Genomic DNA, 19604 nt, shown 5'->3' with positions numbered 1-19604 from the left:
TTCATCATGTGAGACTTTTACCCCAGGTATTTTGGTTGACTGATAAGGGAGAGGATGTGTTTGCTGCATGTACCTGTTACAGCTGGTTCGTAGAACCAGGCAGACCAATCTACTATGTGGACCTGCTCTTAATTCTAGTCATCTAAAACCACAAACCTTTCCACAGAACCTTAGAGTTCCACGGACTCTTAAGGCTGCTGACATGGAGTTTGACACTATTGTACAATAACTGAATTAGCTGATAGCAAATATGGAGTTTGTCTCCTTTAAAGTACTGACAAGTCTGACCTGGAGAGAAGAAGGCTCCTTAAGGGGAGACCTGAGAGCAGCTCTGGTGCCTAAAGGGGCTGCAAGAAACCTGGAGAGGGGCTTTGGACAAGGGCCTGTAGGGACAGGCCAAGGGGAATGGCTTTAACCTGCCAGAGGGGAGACAGGGATGAGCTCTTAGGCAGAAGCTCTTCCCTGTGAGGGTGCTGAGGCGCTGGCACAGGGTGCCCAGAGAAGCGTATTAACAAAAGAGCATAGACGGCAAATACCCTGCTGCATCCATATTCATAGTTCCTTTTTTTCATTCCATGAAATGGGGAAAAGTAGGAGAGAGAAGTCAAATAAATGTGCATAAAATATGAATACTTGGTTTTCCTTTCATATGAAATATTAGATTGCCATCTGTTCCAAAAGGCAAAACTAGTTATGTGAGCTAAATTCATGTACTAACTGATTTTCAGAAGGGGTTTAATAATATTAAAAAGGAAAAAGCCTGAAATAATGTAATCTGAAATTCACTTTACTTTGGAAAATAGGCTTAATGCAGGAAGCCCTTGTGATCTGAGGCTGTAGGATGTTGAGAGGCTTGCTGGGGGCTCTGCTTTCTGTCTGAAAGGGTTTTGTTTGTATGCGGCAGTGGTGTGCAGGGTGCTGATGTGGAGATCCCAAGTACCATTCCATCTGGAAGGAAACCAGGAGGTTTTTAGGGAGGAGTGCATTCATGACATATTTATTGTGTGCTAAACAATCACAGGCTTAGTTTTCAGTGAGTGTGGAAGTGTGCAATGAAAATGATGCACCTCTGTGGATGGAAGTGGATGCTAATAGAACATGTAGTTTTCTGCTCCATTAACACCAATTTATTTTTGCTCTGTGTAGCTATAAATCAGATTTTGAAATGATGTTCGATGTCTCTTTTTATACTAAATTAAAATGTTCTTCTGAAAGTATATTCTAAAGAATATGAATAATGTGAGAACACGAATCCTGGTGCCATTATTTGCAATGTAGGCTGAGGCTGCGTATATGAGCCCCATTTTTCTCCTCCTTCCATGCTTTGCTACTATTGTACCACACGCAACCCTGTTTTCATATCTTTGCTTGTATTCATTCACTAGCCACCACCACAATGGCAGTCAAAAGCACTTGGCGAGATTACTTCAATGACACTTCATGCTGCTGTTTTATTTAGAGAGTGTCCATCTTTTCATTCATCAAGTTTAACAGTGTTTGGATTCTCTGCTTTCCTTCTCCTGTGCCCGATCTGGGGGATTTAGGGTAGCTTTTCCTTTGGGTGGTGTGTGCTGCTGCTTAACCCACAGAATGACAGAAGTGACCCTGGAGGGGTTGCAGGGCCAGTCTGCTCTCTCTCTCTCTATCTATTAAAGAGAAAACTGCCTGTATAAGCTTTCACTGCTTACCAGGGGATTTTAAAGTGGGAGCCATTCATCCTCTCCTCCCCAAGCATCCCTGGGGCCTGCGCACGCATGTCCCTGAAGGGAGAAGTAGCAACTCAGGTGTGCTGTACTTCTCTTCTGATTAATGCTCTTCCTCTGTCTTTCTTGTTACCTTTCCTGTCCTTTGTCTTGCGTTGACTAATAAATACTCTTTGTCACAACTATGATACGATCTTTTGTGTTCCCTTGTTACTGTGACTTCTGGTTTTCTGTGACCCTTTGTTTCCTGGTGTTGGTCGTCATGTGCATCCTCCAGGCTAGCGTTGGATGACGCCATTCGACACAAGCAGCTGAACATATCATCCCGTTTTTCACCCAGGGTGGCAGGGGAGAATGATTTCCTTCAGACTGTTATAAACAAAGTGATTGCTGCTAAAGAAGTTAACCACAAGGGTCAGGGTATGTACTGTTATGTTTCCTATGCAACTGGTCTAAAACATACACAAGTGTAACATGTGATGGGTTTAATTTTGGAATCAAGGGTGCATAATATCGCCTTGTTCACTGCTGTTTGGTAACAGAATATGTGATTGCATGGATTGTTTCCCCTGTTCCCCGTCCTTCAGGGCTCATTCTGCCCTTCACCTTTTCCCCGTGCCCTATGATAACTCCACAGGTTTCCCATCTTTTCTCTGCGTTGTCCATTGCTTGGACATCTTTATATTTCTGTCCTGGAAACAGTGACTTAAGGAATTGGCTTTTGAGCTGTAGAGTTTGGCCTCCTAATGCTGAAGGAAGGGATATTCTTTTCCCTTTGCCTTATGTTTCCACTTTGCAGCTGCACTTGCAGCATTTGGCTCCCTGAGAAGAAGACCAGGGCATTGCCCCCACTGTCACTGCACTGCCCAAGCTTGGAGGTGGTAAGGATGGAGCAGAGCAAGGGAACCTCACTGGTACCTTGATTTAGGAGCTGCTCGTGTCACTGCTTGTAATTCAGTGTATGCTCTGCTGATGTGAAACTCAGTTATTTCTTCAAGTCTGGGTTTTTTGTTGTGTGTACAACACTTGATCATGTATCTGCCAGTTAAAAATTGAATTGTGGGAGGTCTCAGTTATTACTGTACTACCTTCAGTATTTTCTTGGGGTTAATACGTCATTGTGCAAGCCAATGTGGAATCGCCACTAAACGCTGTTATATGAATATCTGTATCACTTCTAGGGCTATCTGAGCAATAGACCTAAGGAATATGTTCCCAATTTTCCCTGATTTTTACTAATTAATAGCAAATAAATATCTAAATAAGCTTATTTTTATATTATCCATAAACTAAAGAGAAAAACTTAATCTGCTTGCTTCCCCCCACCCTCCAGTTTTATATCTGAGGCCAGTGTGTATCAGAAAGGAGGAAACATTTGAGCTTTTTTGATTCATTTCAGAACCTTTTCCTAAGAAACGGAAGAACGGTAACAGTTGTTACTAGGGCTGTCAGTGTAGGTACAGTTACTGTTTAATGGAATAGCAGCTGGTAGAGCCACCTCTGGAACAGGTCAGCATATAGCCTTTAAAATAGATTTTGATAGAAAATAAAGCCAGCTGCTAAACGTATACCAAATGAATGTATAGTTAATAGTGCGTGCAACAGGATAACCCACAACTTGTGTTACAGGTGTATTTTGGGGGTTATTTTTCATAGATTTTAATTTTAGGACATTGCTCTGCAGATGTCTGCTGTCTTTATTCCATACATAAACCTGATTTCCAGTCACTTTGCCAAGTGTAAGATGACTTTGGGGTTGGGCTTTGTTTTTCACTTAGGTATCATTCTTTTTCCTACAAGTGCACCCCATGTTAGCCGGGAAGCAGCAGCTTTTTAGTGACTGCTTCTGCTACTGAAGAGAAAAATATCAACTGTGTAATGCTGATGCTGTAGATTTCTTTGTGCTCAGTGCAGTAAGAACGACTTCCTGGGGGTGGTGAATCAATTCAGGGTATGTATCTGCTGCTGGTGCTGTCTTTGGCAGCTCAGTATTGTTTGGTTGTAATACTGAAGTTTTTCCATTCAAATGAGCGTTGCCACTTCCTCTCTCTTCCCGTGGAAGATAAAGATTTTTTTAGAGCACGTGAGAGTTCCAGGGATAGATACAAGCTCGAGGCAGTGCTGCTAATGACTTAAGAACTGTATTTCCACAAGACTTCAACGTGGAAGACTGCAATAAGAGAAGTCTGGTGCTGGGTGTAGGAGGGATTATCCCTGGGCCACTCCAGCTTCATGCCAAGGGCTTGATGCCTTACTTGCCTATTGCAGCCCAGACTTTGATAGGTCCAGCTGATAACAAAGAGTTTCCTCTTTCCTGCCTGTGGCTAACTTGGTTTTCTCCTGGATGGAGACCTCTTGTATTGAAAGTTTTAGACTATGAAGAAACATTTTGGCTTTGGTAAGCCCATGTATCTGGAATTGAGCACCTGCCTAACTTCTGCTTACCAAGACACCTCCTAGCTGATATTGCTGCCAAGTGCCTTACCGTGCACAGATTTCCCATGTTTTTTGTTATCCAGTGAGCTTCCAGGTGCAGATTTTACAGTTTTCCATAAATTCTGCTATAATCTGACATCCTGATGTGTGCTGTACTTCTGGTTCTGCTTGAAGCAGTGGGGGTTTTGAATGATTTGAGGTACTTTGTATTTGTTGTAAATGAAGAGCAGTTACCATAATGTGTTTTTACATTCTAGGCTGTGTAAAAAGCTATCTGTAGTAGCAGGGAATACTTTAATAATTGTGGGTTTTTTTACACAACAGGTTTGTGGGTGACATTGAAGCTTCTTCCAGGAGATATTCACCAGATTAGGAAAGAGTTTCCACACTTAGTGGATAGATCCACAGCTGTGGCTCGGAAAATGGGGTTTCCTGAGATTATAATGCCTGGTAAGCCCTTGTGTGAACTAACGCTGCTTTGTTATAGTTGAACCTTCTTTGGATTTCTGGATGTGTAGAAGCTTTGGGGGAGAGGGGCAGGAAGATTAATTTCAGGTATGATATATATTATAAATAATGGATCTTCAAAGGATTTGTCTCATTTAGAATGAACGTAAAACACTTGGGTAGTATCTGCCATATGTGTTGCATTGATAAATAAAACTTAAGAACCCCCCAAAAGTTGGGATATCACAGGAACAGTGGAAATTCTCCTTTCTTCCAGTGAAAAATGGATATGAAGGACACACTTTCTTATCTTCCTAGCAAAGGCATATATAAAACTTACATCTGTTGTGATAAAACTAAACTGTCACTGCAGTCACAGGACAAGGGGTAACAAGTTAAAACTTAAACAGGGAAAGTTCAGATTGGATATAAGGAGGAAATTCTTTCCTGTGAGGGTGGTGAGGCACTGGAATGGGTTGCCCAGGGAGGTTGTGAATGCTCCATCCCCAGTGGTGTTCAAGACCAGGTTGGACAGAGCCTTGGGTGCCATGGTTTAGTGTGAGGTGTCCCTGCCCATGGCAGGGGGTTGGAACTGGATGATCTTAAGGTCCTTTCCAACCCGAACTATTCTATGATTCTAAACCAGAAAGATTTTTCAGGTGAATGGGCTTGATTTAGAGATATTTAGGTCCTTTAAGGTTTGTACTAGATTTGGGTAATGTATTTGAAAGAAAGCCATATTATCTTTTTCATACATATATCCCATGGATGTTCAGTTCATGGTGATTCTCAAAATAAAAGCTGCCAAAAGTAACAGCCTACAGAAGAAAACCTGCACTGTCTTTTTTGGATTGATGGGCTTTGGAGGATCCATTAGATATTGCCAAACCCCATCCCTTTTCCAGCATTCCCCGTGGTTGCTGATTGTGCATTTGTCAGATGTTTTACTGTATATCCAGGGTGGATGGGGCTTGGAGCAAGCTGCTCTAGTGTAAGGTGTCCCTGCCCATGGCAGGGTGTTGGAACTCCATGAGCTTTCATGTCCCTTCCAACCCAAACCATTCCATGGTTCCATGACGTGATTCTATGTATTAAGTGCCTCAGTGCACTTGTTCTGCTGATATGTTGGCACATAAGCCATCTGCCTATGAAATTGTTGGGAATTCCCCATTTCCCCATTTAATTTTCAGTATTGGGGTGTAGTTGAAGGGCATTTTAGGACCTAAAGCTAAATACAACCTTCCTGTGCAACCCCGGAGGCAGCAAATCATCAAACCACTTCCTAATGTAGCAAGTTACAGACCTCTGTAGGCTGCTAAATACTTTTGAATTGTAAAGTATCTGTGTGGGGGATAAATTAATGCTGTGTTGGAACTCATCCTTTGAAATCAGTAACGCAGGAGGTTGTATCAAAGTGGAACTGAGGTGTTTTTTTGAGTGATGTGCTACATGGTCTTCATGAGGATGTAGGATTGAGTCCAGAGAGAGCGTGTGATTTGTTTGTTAGATTCACTTTGCTGCACTAGGGGTTCATGGTTCAGACTTTAGAAGTCTCAGCACAGTTTTTAGCTGAACATCTCTTTCCAGTACTAGTAGTTTTGAATGCCCAATGGTCCACCTACCGTCGCTTTATGTTTTGCCATATATAGGTCTAATTGCTGTTACTAAATGTATTGTTCATAGTATCTGCATATCATTGGTTTCACAAATCATTATATATAGTGTGAACATTGGTTAGAGCTTTGCTTTTCCTTTCAGGTGATGTTCGTAATGACATCTATGTCACGTTGGTGCAGGGAGATTTTGACAAAGGCAGTAAAACCACGGCAAAGAACGTGGAAGTTACGGTGTCTGTGTATGATGAAGATGGCAAAAGATTAGAGGTATTAAAGTATTGAATGTCTGGCTTGGTTTGGTTTTGATTCGTGTCTGTTAAAGCCTTTTCAACATCTTTATATATGTCACCTTAAATCCCTATTTTTATTTACAACAAAACTGTTTCCTTTATCATATCTGAATACAACTTGTCATATATCAGCACATGCACTTTGATACTAAATTAATCAGGAGCTCTAAACATGAGCTATTCTGTCTTATTTTGACCTATTTCATAGATGTTTTCATTTATTTGGATGAAAAAGTGGCGTTTAAGGTAGACATTAACATTTTCTCTTCTCTGTGTTTTCAAGAGCGTTATTTTTCCTGGTGCTGGTGATGAAGCCATCTCAGAGTACAAGTCAGTAATATATTACCAAGTCAAGCAGCCTCGCTGGTTTGAGACTGTGAAGGTATAGAAACTGTTACAATAACTCCCTCTGTGTGGGTTAATGTGCCATTAATATAGGTTTCAATGGAAAGCCTTGAGAAATAGGACTAGGCAAATTCACTGCTAGTGTTAGCAGGACAAAAGGAAAGCTTTCAGAAACTCCTGGAAAACAGCTTTGATTTTAGTTGCATATTGAATTTTGTTTCATTCTTTTGGTCAGGACAACTGTTGTGGGGGCATCAATAACTCCAACATCTGCTTAGGAATGGTTACCTCTATTTGCCTGGAGCTGACCTGGAGAGGCAGGGTATTAAGGTTAAAACATAATTGCCGTAATGTTAACCTCATCGGTGTTCTGGGATCTGGGCTTTAAGCTTGCTGGATTTGCTTGGGTAATAACATTTTCACTTAAATGCCATGTTTTAATATTACAGAGGAGGCTGATGTTGGCTTTATGAAACATATTCTGTCTAGCTGTAGTCAGTGGGAGCAGGATATGTACAGGGAAAGGGCTTACAGCCACTCCCCACACCACTGTGTTAACCCTCCTGGAGTACTGCATCCAGCTTTGGGGCCCCTGATGCAAGAAGGACACGGAGCTGTTGGAGCCAGTCCAGAGGAGGCAAAGGACTTGGAACCCGTCTGCTCTGGAGCCAGGCTGAGAGAGCTGGGCTGGGTCAGCCTGGAGAAGAGAAGGCTCCTGAAGGGGAGACCTGAGAGCAGCTCCAGTGCCTGAAGGGGCTGCAGGAAACCTGGAGAGGGGCTTGGGACAAGGGCCTGTAGGGACAGGCCAAGGGGAATGGCTTGAAGCTGCCCGAGGGGAGACTGAGATGAGCTCTTAGGCAGAAGCTCTTCCCTGTGAGGGTGCTGAGGCGCTGGCACAGGGTGCCCAGAGAAGCTGTGGCTGCCCCATCCCTGGCAGTGTTCAAGGCCAGGTTGGATGGGGTTTCTTTCCTCCTCTCTTTCTTGGTGCAAGGATTGCTGATTTTTGCTAGGGAGTGACCTTTCAGGGTCCTCTATGGCAAAATGAAGCTGGTACCTACCATTAATCTTCCTGAGAGCTCCGAGCATATTATTGAACGATGTCCAGCTGAGATTTGGTAGTGGTCGATGGTATTTGAACACACTGTACTGACTGTTTCTTTCTTCACCCTCTTCCCCAATGTGTGAAGGTTGCGATCCCCATTGAAGATGTGAACCGCAGTCATTTAAGGTTCACTTTCCGTCATAGATCATCACAGGACTGTGAGTGATTCAGCCTTTTCATTATGGTTCTTGTCAATGTCTGGTGCCAAAGTCTGCTGATACAGGCATAACGTTCTTAATCTGTAATTAACTGTTGTAATTGCTTTTAGTGCCGGGTAAGGTTTTTGCCTGCTTATTTTGTTTGCGTCTCGGCTTCTTTTTCCCTTTACATCTTCCTCCCTCTTACCTATCAACATCGAGTTTTCCCTTCCCTGCCCATTTATTTCTCCAAGTCAAATAGAAAGGCTAATTATTAAAGCTTCAAGTTAGCAACTCAGAGGGTTGTGGTGTTGTGTACCTTAGAGGTAAGTGGTTAGGGAGTAGTAAAGATATTTAACAACCCCACGTGTGAAATAGGAACATAGAAAAGAGCTTACAGGAGGCTTAGCATCAGTAGTTGAAGTTTTAGCTATTAAGAAATTGGTTTCTGCTTCTGGTTCTCAGACTGACCTGTGGTTTCTACGAAGTAATTTTGGTCTAAAAGATATGGGTTTCCTCAGCTGTCCTGTAACATTGCTGGCTGCTGAAATACTTTGAGCTGTTGAGGATCAGATGGAGAGAACCCGACATCTTCCAGTCAAACAGTTGTTTTGTAGTAAAGTGTGAGATTTGCTGTGTTTGTGATAATATTAATTCCTTATAGTGATTACAGGGACTGGCTCTTTCGAGAGCAAAACCTTTCTAAATCTGCAAGGAAACATTTTGCTATAGGATAAATGTGTAGACAGCAACATTAATCAGGTAGTGTCCGCTGGATGCGTTTTAAGACATATACTCCTTGCGTACATGTATCTGTGCAATATGTAGCACATTACTCTGTAGTGGTTATTTAATTGAAGCTGCATGTTTTGCAAACTGATCATTAACAAAATATTTCCTTAGTTTAAAGAATGATACTTTCTAATGAAAACTGTGCCAAAAATCAGTGTCAGGAGTGTAAAACCATGATTGTGTGCTACACAGTCAAATACCTTTATGCTAACTCAAAGGTTTAGGTTGGCCATGATTTAAGTGCCTTAGAGCTGCAGGGCTTTCTCATAGACTTCTTGGACTATCCCAGGTTGATTGCACTTTCCTTGTGGTTTTAAGCCTTAACTTTGTGATTTCTACTTGCCCTGTTACTTTGGTCTAACTTTTGAGAAATGATTTTGAGCACTGAGAGCAAACTGAATGCCTTTTGTAGTTCATGTTGCTCTGGAGTGAGTCAGCTTTCAGAGACTGAAACACTTCATTTGTGCTTATGGATCGAGTTTGTTTTGGTCCTAGTGTTCTCCCTCCAAATGATAAAGTGCCGATGAGATCCTCGGTGCTGGTGTTTAAATCACTATTCTATGTACAAAGCACTGCCTTTCTTATAAAAACCTGACCATTATAAATGCATCACATTTGCTTTGCTTTGAAAAAGTTGCCTTAATCCATCTTTCTAAAAGGACAGCCTCAATATAGAAATACTAAGCATGTGGTTTTGGTGGTGTGGTCACATTCTTACACATCATTTTGCATTTCTTGCCTCTTTCTTGCATTTAAAAGATTCTCCTTATTTCTTCTACGCTTTCCCCATCTGAGAATCTTGACTACAGCCCTTCATTTGCAGACTGTCCGTGGCTTTGAGGTTTAGGTGGACTGTTTGTCATTATCAAACCCTTAATTCTATGTGGTGGTGTTTTGCTTTTTGTTCTCACAGCCAAAGATAAATCTGAGAAGATCTTTGCCCTGGCATTTGTGAAGCTCATGAGATACGATGGGACAACTTTGAGAGATGGAGAACATGACCTTATAGTTTACAAGGTAGGTTTTTTTGTGGTACTTTAGTCTTTCTTTAGTAGGGAGCTGAGCTGCCTGACTTTTAGTGAATTACTGTTAGAATAGCACAGAAAAATGTGTTCTAGATTATTGTGTTAAATCAAGCTACTAAATATGTACTGTGCCATTTGAATACTTGGCAGATTGATTGTTAAACCTGGAATATGTTTTGCTGGGGATGTTTGAACTTCAAAGGCATTTGTAACTGAGTTTTATGTGGGTTTTTGTAGCTGGGAAAAGTTACTTCTGTAGCCCTTTAAATACCACATCCTGGCTCTAATCTGTCGACAGTTTAGTGCTAAATTACTGTTGTTGAAAACCCATTGGATAGTTCCAATTCTAGAACAAACCTAAGATAAAACAATGTAAATAATAAGATTTTATTATTACCTAGTTTTTTTTTACTAGATAATTTCAAGTTGTTTCATGTTGTGTTTAAAACACCCCTGTAGGCAGAAGCAAAGAAGCTGGAGGATGCCTCGACGTATTTAAGTCTGCCATCGACCAAGATAGAACTGGAGGAAAAGGGACACTCTGCAACAGGGAAGAGCATGCAGAACCTGGGGAGCTGCACCATCAGCAAAGACTCTTTCCAGATTTCTACTCTAGTTTGTTCAACAAAACTCACCCAGAATGGTAAGTTCCTAGAACTGCTGCAGCTTCTGCTCTGTGTACTTGGAGTAGGGTTGTATGTACTGACTTTCCTGCCTTCTCCATCCCCCTTCCTCTGTGAATGGATGGTGGGTTGTTTACCGTGCAGCCTTGGATTAAATTGGCTGGATGCAGCAGCAAAAGCATCTACTGAGTTTATGTACTCTCCAGCCTTTTCCCATGGGCTTTGTTTTGCTTTAGAGCAGCACATGTCTCTAAGAAAACAGAAGAATCCCAAGTGCAATAGAAACAGGAATATTGTTTGCCATATAATTGAGACTTTTACCCTGAAAGTACACTGAAAACAAGCTCTGTGGCATTTTACCTCTCTGGGGGTATGAATAATAGCACTAAGGAAGCTGATTGGTTTGCTTTTAGGAGTAGGTAATATGGCTTTGCTCCCAAATAAGCTGTTTGATGTTATTTCCAAGGTGTAATATCCATATCTTATGCTTGAAGAAAGCTCTTGTGTTTTCTTGTGTTGGGGATGTGAGCATGAGCGTGTTGCACAGAGGTCGCTCATGTGTTCACGTCTTGACGTGAACAGGAATGGAGTTTTGTCATATTTGGTTCCTATTAAAACTTGCTTATATCCATTTTTCATGTGTATTTGTCAGCTGGCTGACTGCATCCAAGGGCTGTGGAGAGCAGAGCAGCCACCAAAGCAAATATTTCACATTTCCAGACTGTGCCCTGTCTGTAATTCCTGTGCTTCGTTGCCATGGAGCGGTCCCTTGCTCTCTTGGCTACACCAGCAGCAGGCTGAGGAGTGTGGGTGGGTCACTGGGATGTGAGTCACAGCAGGGGAAGGGAGAGCTCGGGTCAGATCTGTTGGGAGTCGAAGTTGTGCATGAGGAGGGCTTGGGATGCGGGCAGGGTGGCAATAGTGATTGCATTGTCACGGTAATGACTTCTCCTCTGTCCGGGGGGAAAGTTATTGCTGTGGTACAACTTCATAGTCAACTCCTAATTTCATTGCAGTGTTTTTCAGCAGCATCTCTCTTACAGCACATCTGAGGTGTTTCATATTCAGAGCACATCAGATTCACTGCAGTCTGGCAGTCTTATAGCCTAAGAGGGTGTTTAGCAGAAAATACAGAAATGATGTTGGAATTTCATAGCAAAGATGGGATTGTAGCTCAACAGTTACACAGTGGTGTTACTGTGGAGAAACCAGCGTGTGGAATTGAGCTGCTATTTGTTTGTGATATGGTTAGTTATTATCCATCTCCCCCCTCCGTGTTTCCTAATGCTTGTTAGAATGGAGAAATATTTCATAGTCATCAACATATTGACATTGCTTTCACAAAACTGTCATTAAAATTAAGACTGAGCATGTTTTCATCCTTAATTTACATGTTATTAGCTTTGAGTTTTTGATCCTTAGTTACTGTTAATTCTGTTGGCTGTGAAACTTCTTGGCAGCTCCGAGTCGCCAGAATCTTTTCTTTTGCCTCTTCTTAACATTATTAAACAAGATCAATGTGTATCCTTAAGCAATTTAGAACAGAAACAAAAATTTAGTCATTAAATTCCTCCCTCAAGTATAATTTTTCATCTAAAAATTGGCAGCACGGCTCAGATTGTAGTTTCTGAAGCTGATTTTTAACTTCTGTGAGATTGTTGGTTAATGTTCTTCATTTAACTTTCTTCAAAGTAAGTAAAAATCCATCATTATCCTCATTTACTCCCTCTATGGAGACTTTCAAAACCTGCTTGGACAGGTGACATCTCAGGAGATACCAATGGGAAACATTGGGCCTTCTGTTCTTAGGGTAAATCTTAGAATCCCAAGCTGCTTTGTGTTGGAAGGGACCTTAAAGCTCATCCAGATCCAACCCCTGCCATGGGCAGGGACCCCTTCCCCTGCAGCAGCTTGCTCCAAGCCCCTGTGTCCAACCTGGCCTTGAACACTGCCAGGGATGGGGCAGCCACAGCTTCTCTGGGCACCCTGTGCCAGCACCTCAGCACCCTCACAGGAAGATTTTTTTTTTCTTATATAGAAAAAAATAGATAAATTTTAAATGAATATATTGGTAAATAGACAACAAGTTGTGTTTTGAACCTGTTCCTGATGTCATATCCAAGTCGGGGTTGATTTTGTTTCCCTCTTTCTGAATAGCCTGTTGAGCCATGACAGACTGAGAGCTTGTTTTCTTCTCCATGGGCAAGGCAGTTTTGGCGTTTGAATCATCTTCTTCTGTCAACCAGAAGATGGAGATACCAGGGAATACAGAAGAAGGAGCAAAATGGCATCAAAAGTGACATCCCTTTCTACATGAAGACTGCCTGTGGATAGTGCCTCTTACAGGATTAGCGAGATGGATGTCCTTTTAGTATCAGGGTGATGGAAATAGAGGTGAAATTGCTGAAAGGATGGTGGAGAGGGACTCTTCATCAGGGACTGTAGTGATAGGGCAAGGGGTGATGGGTTCAAACTGAAACAGGGGAAGTTCAAGTTAGATCTGAGGCAGAAGCTCTTCCCTGTGAGGGTGCTGAGGCGCTGGCACAGGGTGCCCAGAGAAGCTGTGGCTGCCCTATCCCTGGCAGTGTTCAAGGCCAGGTTGGACACAGGGGCTTGGAGCAAGCTGCTCTAGTGGAAGGTGTCCCTGCCTGTAGCAGGGGTTGTATCAGCTTTAAGGTCCTTTCCAACTCAAACCTTTGTGATTCTGTGATTCTATGAAATTGCATTAATGGGCTTGCTGGAACATTCTTCTGATTACTGGTAGCCAGAGTGCTGTTAGAGTTTTACACAAGTATTTGCTATTGTGAAGCATTCAGGGTATCTGTAAGGCTTATTCAAAGTGTTTCTGTGCTTTTTCTTCTGCTTGAAGGACTCAAGCCTATAGATAATAGCAACTGTGACTAATCTGGAGTTGAGACTTCAAGGAACCAAGGAGACTAGCTTTCAGAAAACAATTGAGCCAGGTTTTCACTTAGTCATTCAACAGAGTTGATAATGTAAAAGAAATAAAAGCAATACGCAGTATGACAAATTCAGGTTTCTGTAGTTCTGTAATAATGATGATTTAATTCCGGGCTTACAAGTCATAAAGAACAGAAAATAAATTGCTTGAGATCATAAGGGAAGATTATTTCAAAGAGCACACGTAAATATAATGAGAGTGGAAATATTATCCAACTTCAGTTCAGTGACAGGGCTTTGAGAAAAGTTTGGGTATCTCTATAAGGAAACCTTGGTGTAGACACAGGCCCAGGAAGCATAAAACCAGGGAGCTGGATCATTTGCTTCCAGTTGCTAAATATGATGGAAAAGAAAACCTTTATACGTAGTTAATAGAATCATAACTTACATCAACCCAAACAGTAGCTAGTGGCAACTTGGCAGGCTGGATGCTTGATCTAACTCTTTGCAGTTAAAAATCCTCATTCTGTTTTCTTCCACTGATGTTTTCTGAACATAAGTTTCTCTTGACCTAGGCTGACTACAGTATCACCATTTGCTGTAGGCTAAAATAGTGTTCTACATTCTTATCCTGGTTTACTTACTGTATTACTTTATACCTAGGCCTACAAAAAGCAAGATGAGCTGACTGACTGGTACTTTGCTGGGGTCAATACTTGCAGTAACAACGAATGCACGTTCTTCCTGTGCACTGTGACTTATTTATCTCTCTGGTAGCTGGGCTGCGTTGACACTTTCTGTTCACATATGCATATTCATATAGGGTTTGCTGCGTCATCGTGCTGAAAGTGCACGTGGGTTTGTTTTCTTGGGGCAATACTCGATGCCATTCAGAGACAGTCCGTGGGCTGGCTTTCGTTTGGATCGTTCCTTTTGTCAAGCTGATGCCTTCTTACAAGTCAGACTGAACCCAGATTCAGTGGTAGAAAGCAAATATATTTATATTCATGAAACACTTTGTGTAACTCAAGAGACACCTTCACTTTTCTTCCAAAGCAATTTCTCTGTTAATGTTGAGTTTCGGCCTATAGACTTATAGGATATACTAAAAAATAGTTAAAAATGAGGGCTTGAATTGTTCAAAGCTTGAATGTGGTAAAATACTCTTTACTTCTGCTCCCAAAGAGATGCAAAGAAGGCTTGGTTTGAGTGCTGCTCAGAGGGGAAGCTATCCCAAGGAGAACTGCAGTTCATTCTGCTCGAAGTAGTTTTATTTCCTGCTTGGAACAAAAGATATTGGGGAAAGTACAGGAGCTGCTCTGGGTTTCTGCATAGAATTAGCAGAATATACTCTGCAGATGCATGGCTTGGTAAACATTTTGCTGGTTGCTTTAAAAGTTGGAATAGTAGAAGTGAAGGGGAATTGATTGGGAGAATTCACATCGTGTTCAAGGCCAGGTTGGACACAGGGACTTGGAGCAAGCTGCTCTAGTGGAAGGGGTCCCTGCCCATGGCAGGGGTTGGAACTGGATGAGCTTTAAGGTCCCTTCCAACCCAAACCAGTCTGGGATTCTTGGGCTTGGGGGTAGGTAATGTGGAGTAGTAATTCAGTGATTAAACTGTAGGTAGACAGTCTTCAAATCTTCTGTTTGGGGTTTCTTCTGAGGATGCTTTCTGTATAGTTTGTTTTATCATGGAAACCGACTTTTAACAGGGCAGGGAGGAATTCTCTGATGCTAGTTTGGCTAAGGCAGGAGGAGCTTATGGTTTTGGGTTGGTGGGCACTTCAGATCTCATCCCAGTAAGTGTGAGGATGGGTTTAGCTTACTGATGCTCCAGGTTGTTCATATTTATTAGCTTGCTTATTTGAAGGAGAACACCAGTTGTGAGCTCCTCATGAGAAGTTTTCCTTAAAGGGAGCTGAAGGATGGTCTGGTGGCTTTTTATGATGAAAAGAGAATGAGCTCACCTTCTGTATTCCTTTATTTATCACAATGACTGCTGAAGTGACACAGTCTTATCTTAGAAGCGTAGCATATAATGTTTGGGTTGGAAGGGACTTTAAAGATCATCCAGTTCCAAACCCCTGCCACAGGCAAATCTTAAGAGTGGGATGTAGAAAAGGGGGACAAGACTCATCAGTGTTGATTTGTTTTGTGTACCCTCACTCTCCATCACTTGGAAGAACCAAGCCATTTGGGCATCATGAGTTATTAAGCAGGCAGCTTTCCACTGCAGTAGCTTGGTTTGCCACTGTTTGCCTTGCATTGGGCCTTATTTTCTTTTCAATTTATTCAGTGACAGCAAAAAAACTCTAGAAACATTAATGCTGGAAGAGTCACGGCCTATAGATGTGACTGTGTTGGTGGCTGACTAATTTCATTCTGGCATCTTCTTCTAACCACACAACTGTTGTGTACAGCAAATGGAAACTGAAGGATCAGGCTTTCTTGGCCTCGATTTTAATGCTGACATTTCAAAAGCAGGCTGTGTTTCTGGAAAGCCTTTCAGAGATCTTTCATACTAAAAGTACTGTATGAGGCTTCTGCAGTGGCAGAGGCAGGCTAGAACTAGTGTTGTTGTCCAGGGAGAATGGTTGACCTAAGGAAGTAAATCCATTTCTCCTGAACGTAGTTACAGACTATGAGTGGAAGTAAGTATCCTTATGGTATAACTGTGTTTCTCTTTCCTAGTTGATCTCTTGGGACTTCTGAAGTGGCGATCCAACACAAACCTGTTGCAGCAGAACTTGAAGCAGCTGATGAAAGTCGATGGTGGTGAAGTGGTCAAGGTACAAGTTTGATGTCTTTAGACATAAATTTGGTGTCAGAATTTTGCTGAATCCCATATTTTGAGGTCTTCCTATCTTCTGTTTTGTTCCCTGCCAAACCCCAACATCACTGAACACACTCAGATTAAGTTGTAAGCAGGTATCTCTCAGCCTTCAGAATGATCAGGTGTTGAGTGCTAGTAAGGTACATGTAAAATGCAATTTTCTGAGCATGTAGGATGGTGTCCTAGCAGTTAAGTGGATTTTTATATGCAGATAAATAAAGGCCATAGGTGTTTTCCTTTGCAAGATTAAAATATCCTGGAATTCTTACAAGGCGATACTAAATGTAGCTTTAGTATATGGATGTGGGATGCAATCCTACTGTGTGCTGCTGATACTGTTTTAGCAAAAAATATTCCTCCTGGAATATTGCTGAGCCAACTATTTACATGTGCAAGGGCACTGAATGATTGTAGAGACCTACATAAAGACCGACTTGGCTGTGGAAAAGAGTAGGTTGGGACTTCATGAATGCTTTGTAATAAATCAAATCCAAGAACGACAGGAGATGTGATGTACTGGGGACAGATGACCCTTAAGGCCCTCTAGTGTTGTGCCCTTATTTCAGTGGATTTTGATTTGGTTAATAGAAGGATAATGAATGCTTCATCTTCGAGTCACTTTAGTCTGAGAATGCTGATGTTATCCCTATTGAGTGTGGGGAAAATGTCTCTCCCATGACTTGTTTTTCAGGGAGGTTCTACCTGCTGCTATTTTATTGTTGATCATTTGACAGTTAAAGCCTTGACAGATACTTCTGCTAAGCATTGTCATAGCTCTCTCATTTGTAATGTTTCCTTTTCTCCCAATGGCATCAGAGTGTAGTACAGATTGGTGGATATTGGTAAACGTTTAATGTTCCTCTTTCCATCACTTACTCTTTTTATAGAAGACCCCTGTTTTCGTTATCCATCTGTTACAGCAGCGCTTAGAAAATCTGTGTGTACACTGCTGTTGTATGCTCGTAGTATCTAGTTTGCAACTGTTCCTTTCTCTTCCTTCACCTTTTCTGTCCTTCATGGTTTTAAATATGATACATGGTACAGTCTTTGTATATATATTAAAAAAGCCATGTGTGATAAAATATATTCCAATTCTCAGTTAAACCATTTCAGTTTATTTAAAAGGCCAATATAATTCTTCTGCCTGCTGGTGGCTGACCTATTCCTTAGTGATAAGTGAACGAGACACTCATTCTGTGATGGACTGTTTCAGTAGTGTATGGAAACTGTAAATGTTATCTCCCAGAGGCTCTGGTTCCGTTTGAGCATGGAGTCTATAGGATGTGGGAACATAGACGAATAGTCTGCAAATCATTCATACTAGCTCCTGTCATGGTTTAAGCCCAGCCATAACTCAGAACCATGCAGCTGCTCTCTCGTTCCCCCCCTCTTTCCCCCCCACTCCCAGAGGGATGGGGAGGAGAATCGAAAGAACGTAACTCCCATGGGCTGAGATAAAAGCAGTCCAGTAACTAAGGTATAACAAATCACTGCTGCTACCACCAATAATAACAATGATAAGAGAAATAACAAGGGAAGAGAATACACCGCTCACCACCCACCAACCGATACCCAGCCCGACCCGAGCAGTGATCCGACCCTTCCGGGTAACTGCCCCCAGTTCATATAGTGGGCATGACGTGCTGTGGTATGGAATAGCTCTTTGGTCAGTGTTCTTGCTGTCACATGAAGTCCTTGTGAACAGCTATAAACTAGAAACTCAATATTAGATGTCTAAATGTGAAAAGAAACTTGATGGGTCATGACATGGCCTTCTAAAATCCTTTGTATTTAAAGGGATTTAGCCAGACACTGTTTAGTGTTTGAGAGTGCTGCTGCTTTTCAAGACAGAAACTTCTCCTGTCAAAGCTCAAAACTCTGCTTTACTCTTTCCTTCCTGCCAGCTGCTGGTTAAATGTACTTTTGCATGTGTTCTTTCATGGAACAAATGGGACTGAGAAGGCTCAACTCAAATCCTGGAGTGAAATTGTGAGCTGGACCTCCCCCAGAACTGAAGCTAAAATCAGCTGCAAGCATTTTGCTTTTCCATTTTTTCCTCTTCAGATACTGGTACCGTGGACTGTGGCTCTGTGTTTGGCATTGAGCAGTGCTTCGTGAGCTGCTAAATGGAGCTTAATTCCTGAGATGTAACTCTAGGTTTAGTAGATAGTCCAGGTGAATCATGGAATTGTGTTAGATCTAGAAGACTCATTGCGTAGATGAAAGCTTTGAAGGAAGGTGGGAGCCAAGCTGGTTTTCCGTCTCTCCCACAGTGTATCTAATATCTCTTTGTAGTTGCAATCTTAGAAATCCCCAAATCCCAGGTTGAAAGGGATCATCTGGTCCAACCTTTCTAGGCAAAGCATGACCTAGACTAGATGTCCCAACACCCTGTGCAGCTGAATCTTAACTGTGTCCAACATTGTGGAATCCACCACTTCCCTGGGGAGTTTATTCCAGTGGCTGGTTGTTCTCCTGGTGACAAATTTTCCTCTTGTGTCCAGTGGGAATCTCCCCAGCAGTAACTTGTGCTCGTCACCCCTTGTCTTTTCCATGGGATTCCATGTAAAAAGGGAGTCTCAGTCTTCTTTGTAGCCACCCTTTAATTACTGGAGCATGGTGATAAGGTCTCCCTGAGCCACCTGTTCTCCAGGCTGAACAAACCCAGTTTGAATCAATTGCCTTCTGCTTGTTCAGATGTTCCTCCCCAGCTATACCTTTTCTCATCTACAAGATGAAACCCATTCTTACAAACCCATTGTTACTTTGTTTGGGACAGATGTGCCAAAACAGTCCATGTTGAACCCCTTTTTTCTCAGCCAAAACAAGTACAAACCAGGGCCACAATCCATCCTTGTTCTGCCTCTGAGGAACCCCATGTCATTTTTGTCTTCTGGTGGAAGGAACTGCTCAGATGCAGCATCCCATGCTGATAAAATGAGTGTGTTGATGGGCATCTCTGCTCCATTCATTGATTTCTTGCTGTCACTGGGGAGAAATACTGTAATTACATGTGTAAACCATCTTTTATCTCTCTGCTTATCCTGAATCCCCTGACACTAATCTGCTTTTACTCTCGTATTGCACAGATCAGGGTCCAGCCAACTGGCTAGTGAAGACTCTTCCTGTGTTACAGTGCTAGAGGCGTGTAGGTTTGGGCTGGGGCAGCAGGTTGTGTGCTCTGTTTCCCATGCCTGCATGTGTGCTCTCATTTGAAGTTGTGGACCTGAGTTGATGCAGCCATCGAAAGTGATGTGCTGTGCACTGCTCCTTGCTCAGCACAAAACCACTGAGGGTGACTTGATTTATTTGGCATGAGACTCAGTTGCTTGTCTGGTTTGTGCTCTGAAAC

General features: G+C 42.2%; 1 protein-coding gene across 2 annotated transcripts in view; it reads left to right on the top strand.

Moving 5' to 3' along the window:
* The window catches only part of DOCK1 (dedicator of cytokinesis 1), a 315311-nt gene that overhangs the window by 46269 nt on the left and 249438 nt on the right, over positions 1–19604 (top strand). Inside the window, exons 12-19 of one of the 2 annotated variants that reach the window (XM_062635214.1) lie at positions 2044–2123; positions 4464–4589; positions 6345–6469; positions 6776–6874; positions 8025–8097; positions 9782–9885; positions 10353–10536; positions 16111–16208. In XM_062635214.1, coding sequence (XP_062491198.1) covers positions 2044–2123; positions 4464–4589; positions 6345–6469; positions 6776–6874; positions 8025–8097; positions 9782–9885; positions 10353–10536; positions 16111–16208 — 889 coding nt within the window. Of the gene's footprint in view, positions 1–1980; positions 2124–4463; positions 4590–6344; positions 6470–6775; positions 6875–8024; positions 8098–9781; positions 9886–10352; positions 10537–16110; positions 16209–19604 lie in introns of both variants that reach the window. The other variant, XM_062635213.1, reaches the window with a different exon arrangement.

The sequence above is a fragment of the Pezoporus occidentalis genome, unplaced genomic scaffold, assembly GCF_034315485.1.
Source record: "Pezoporus occidentalis ecotype Australia unplaced genomic scaffold, CSIRO_AGI_Poc_V1 ctg45, whole genome shotgun sequence".
NCBI lineage: Eukaryota > Metazoa > Chordata > Aves > Psittaciformes > Psittacidae > Pezoporus > Pezoporus occidentalis.
This window is presented reverse-complemented; position numbering and strand designations above follow the sequence as displayed.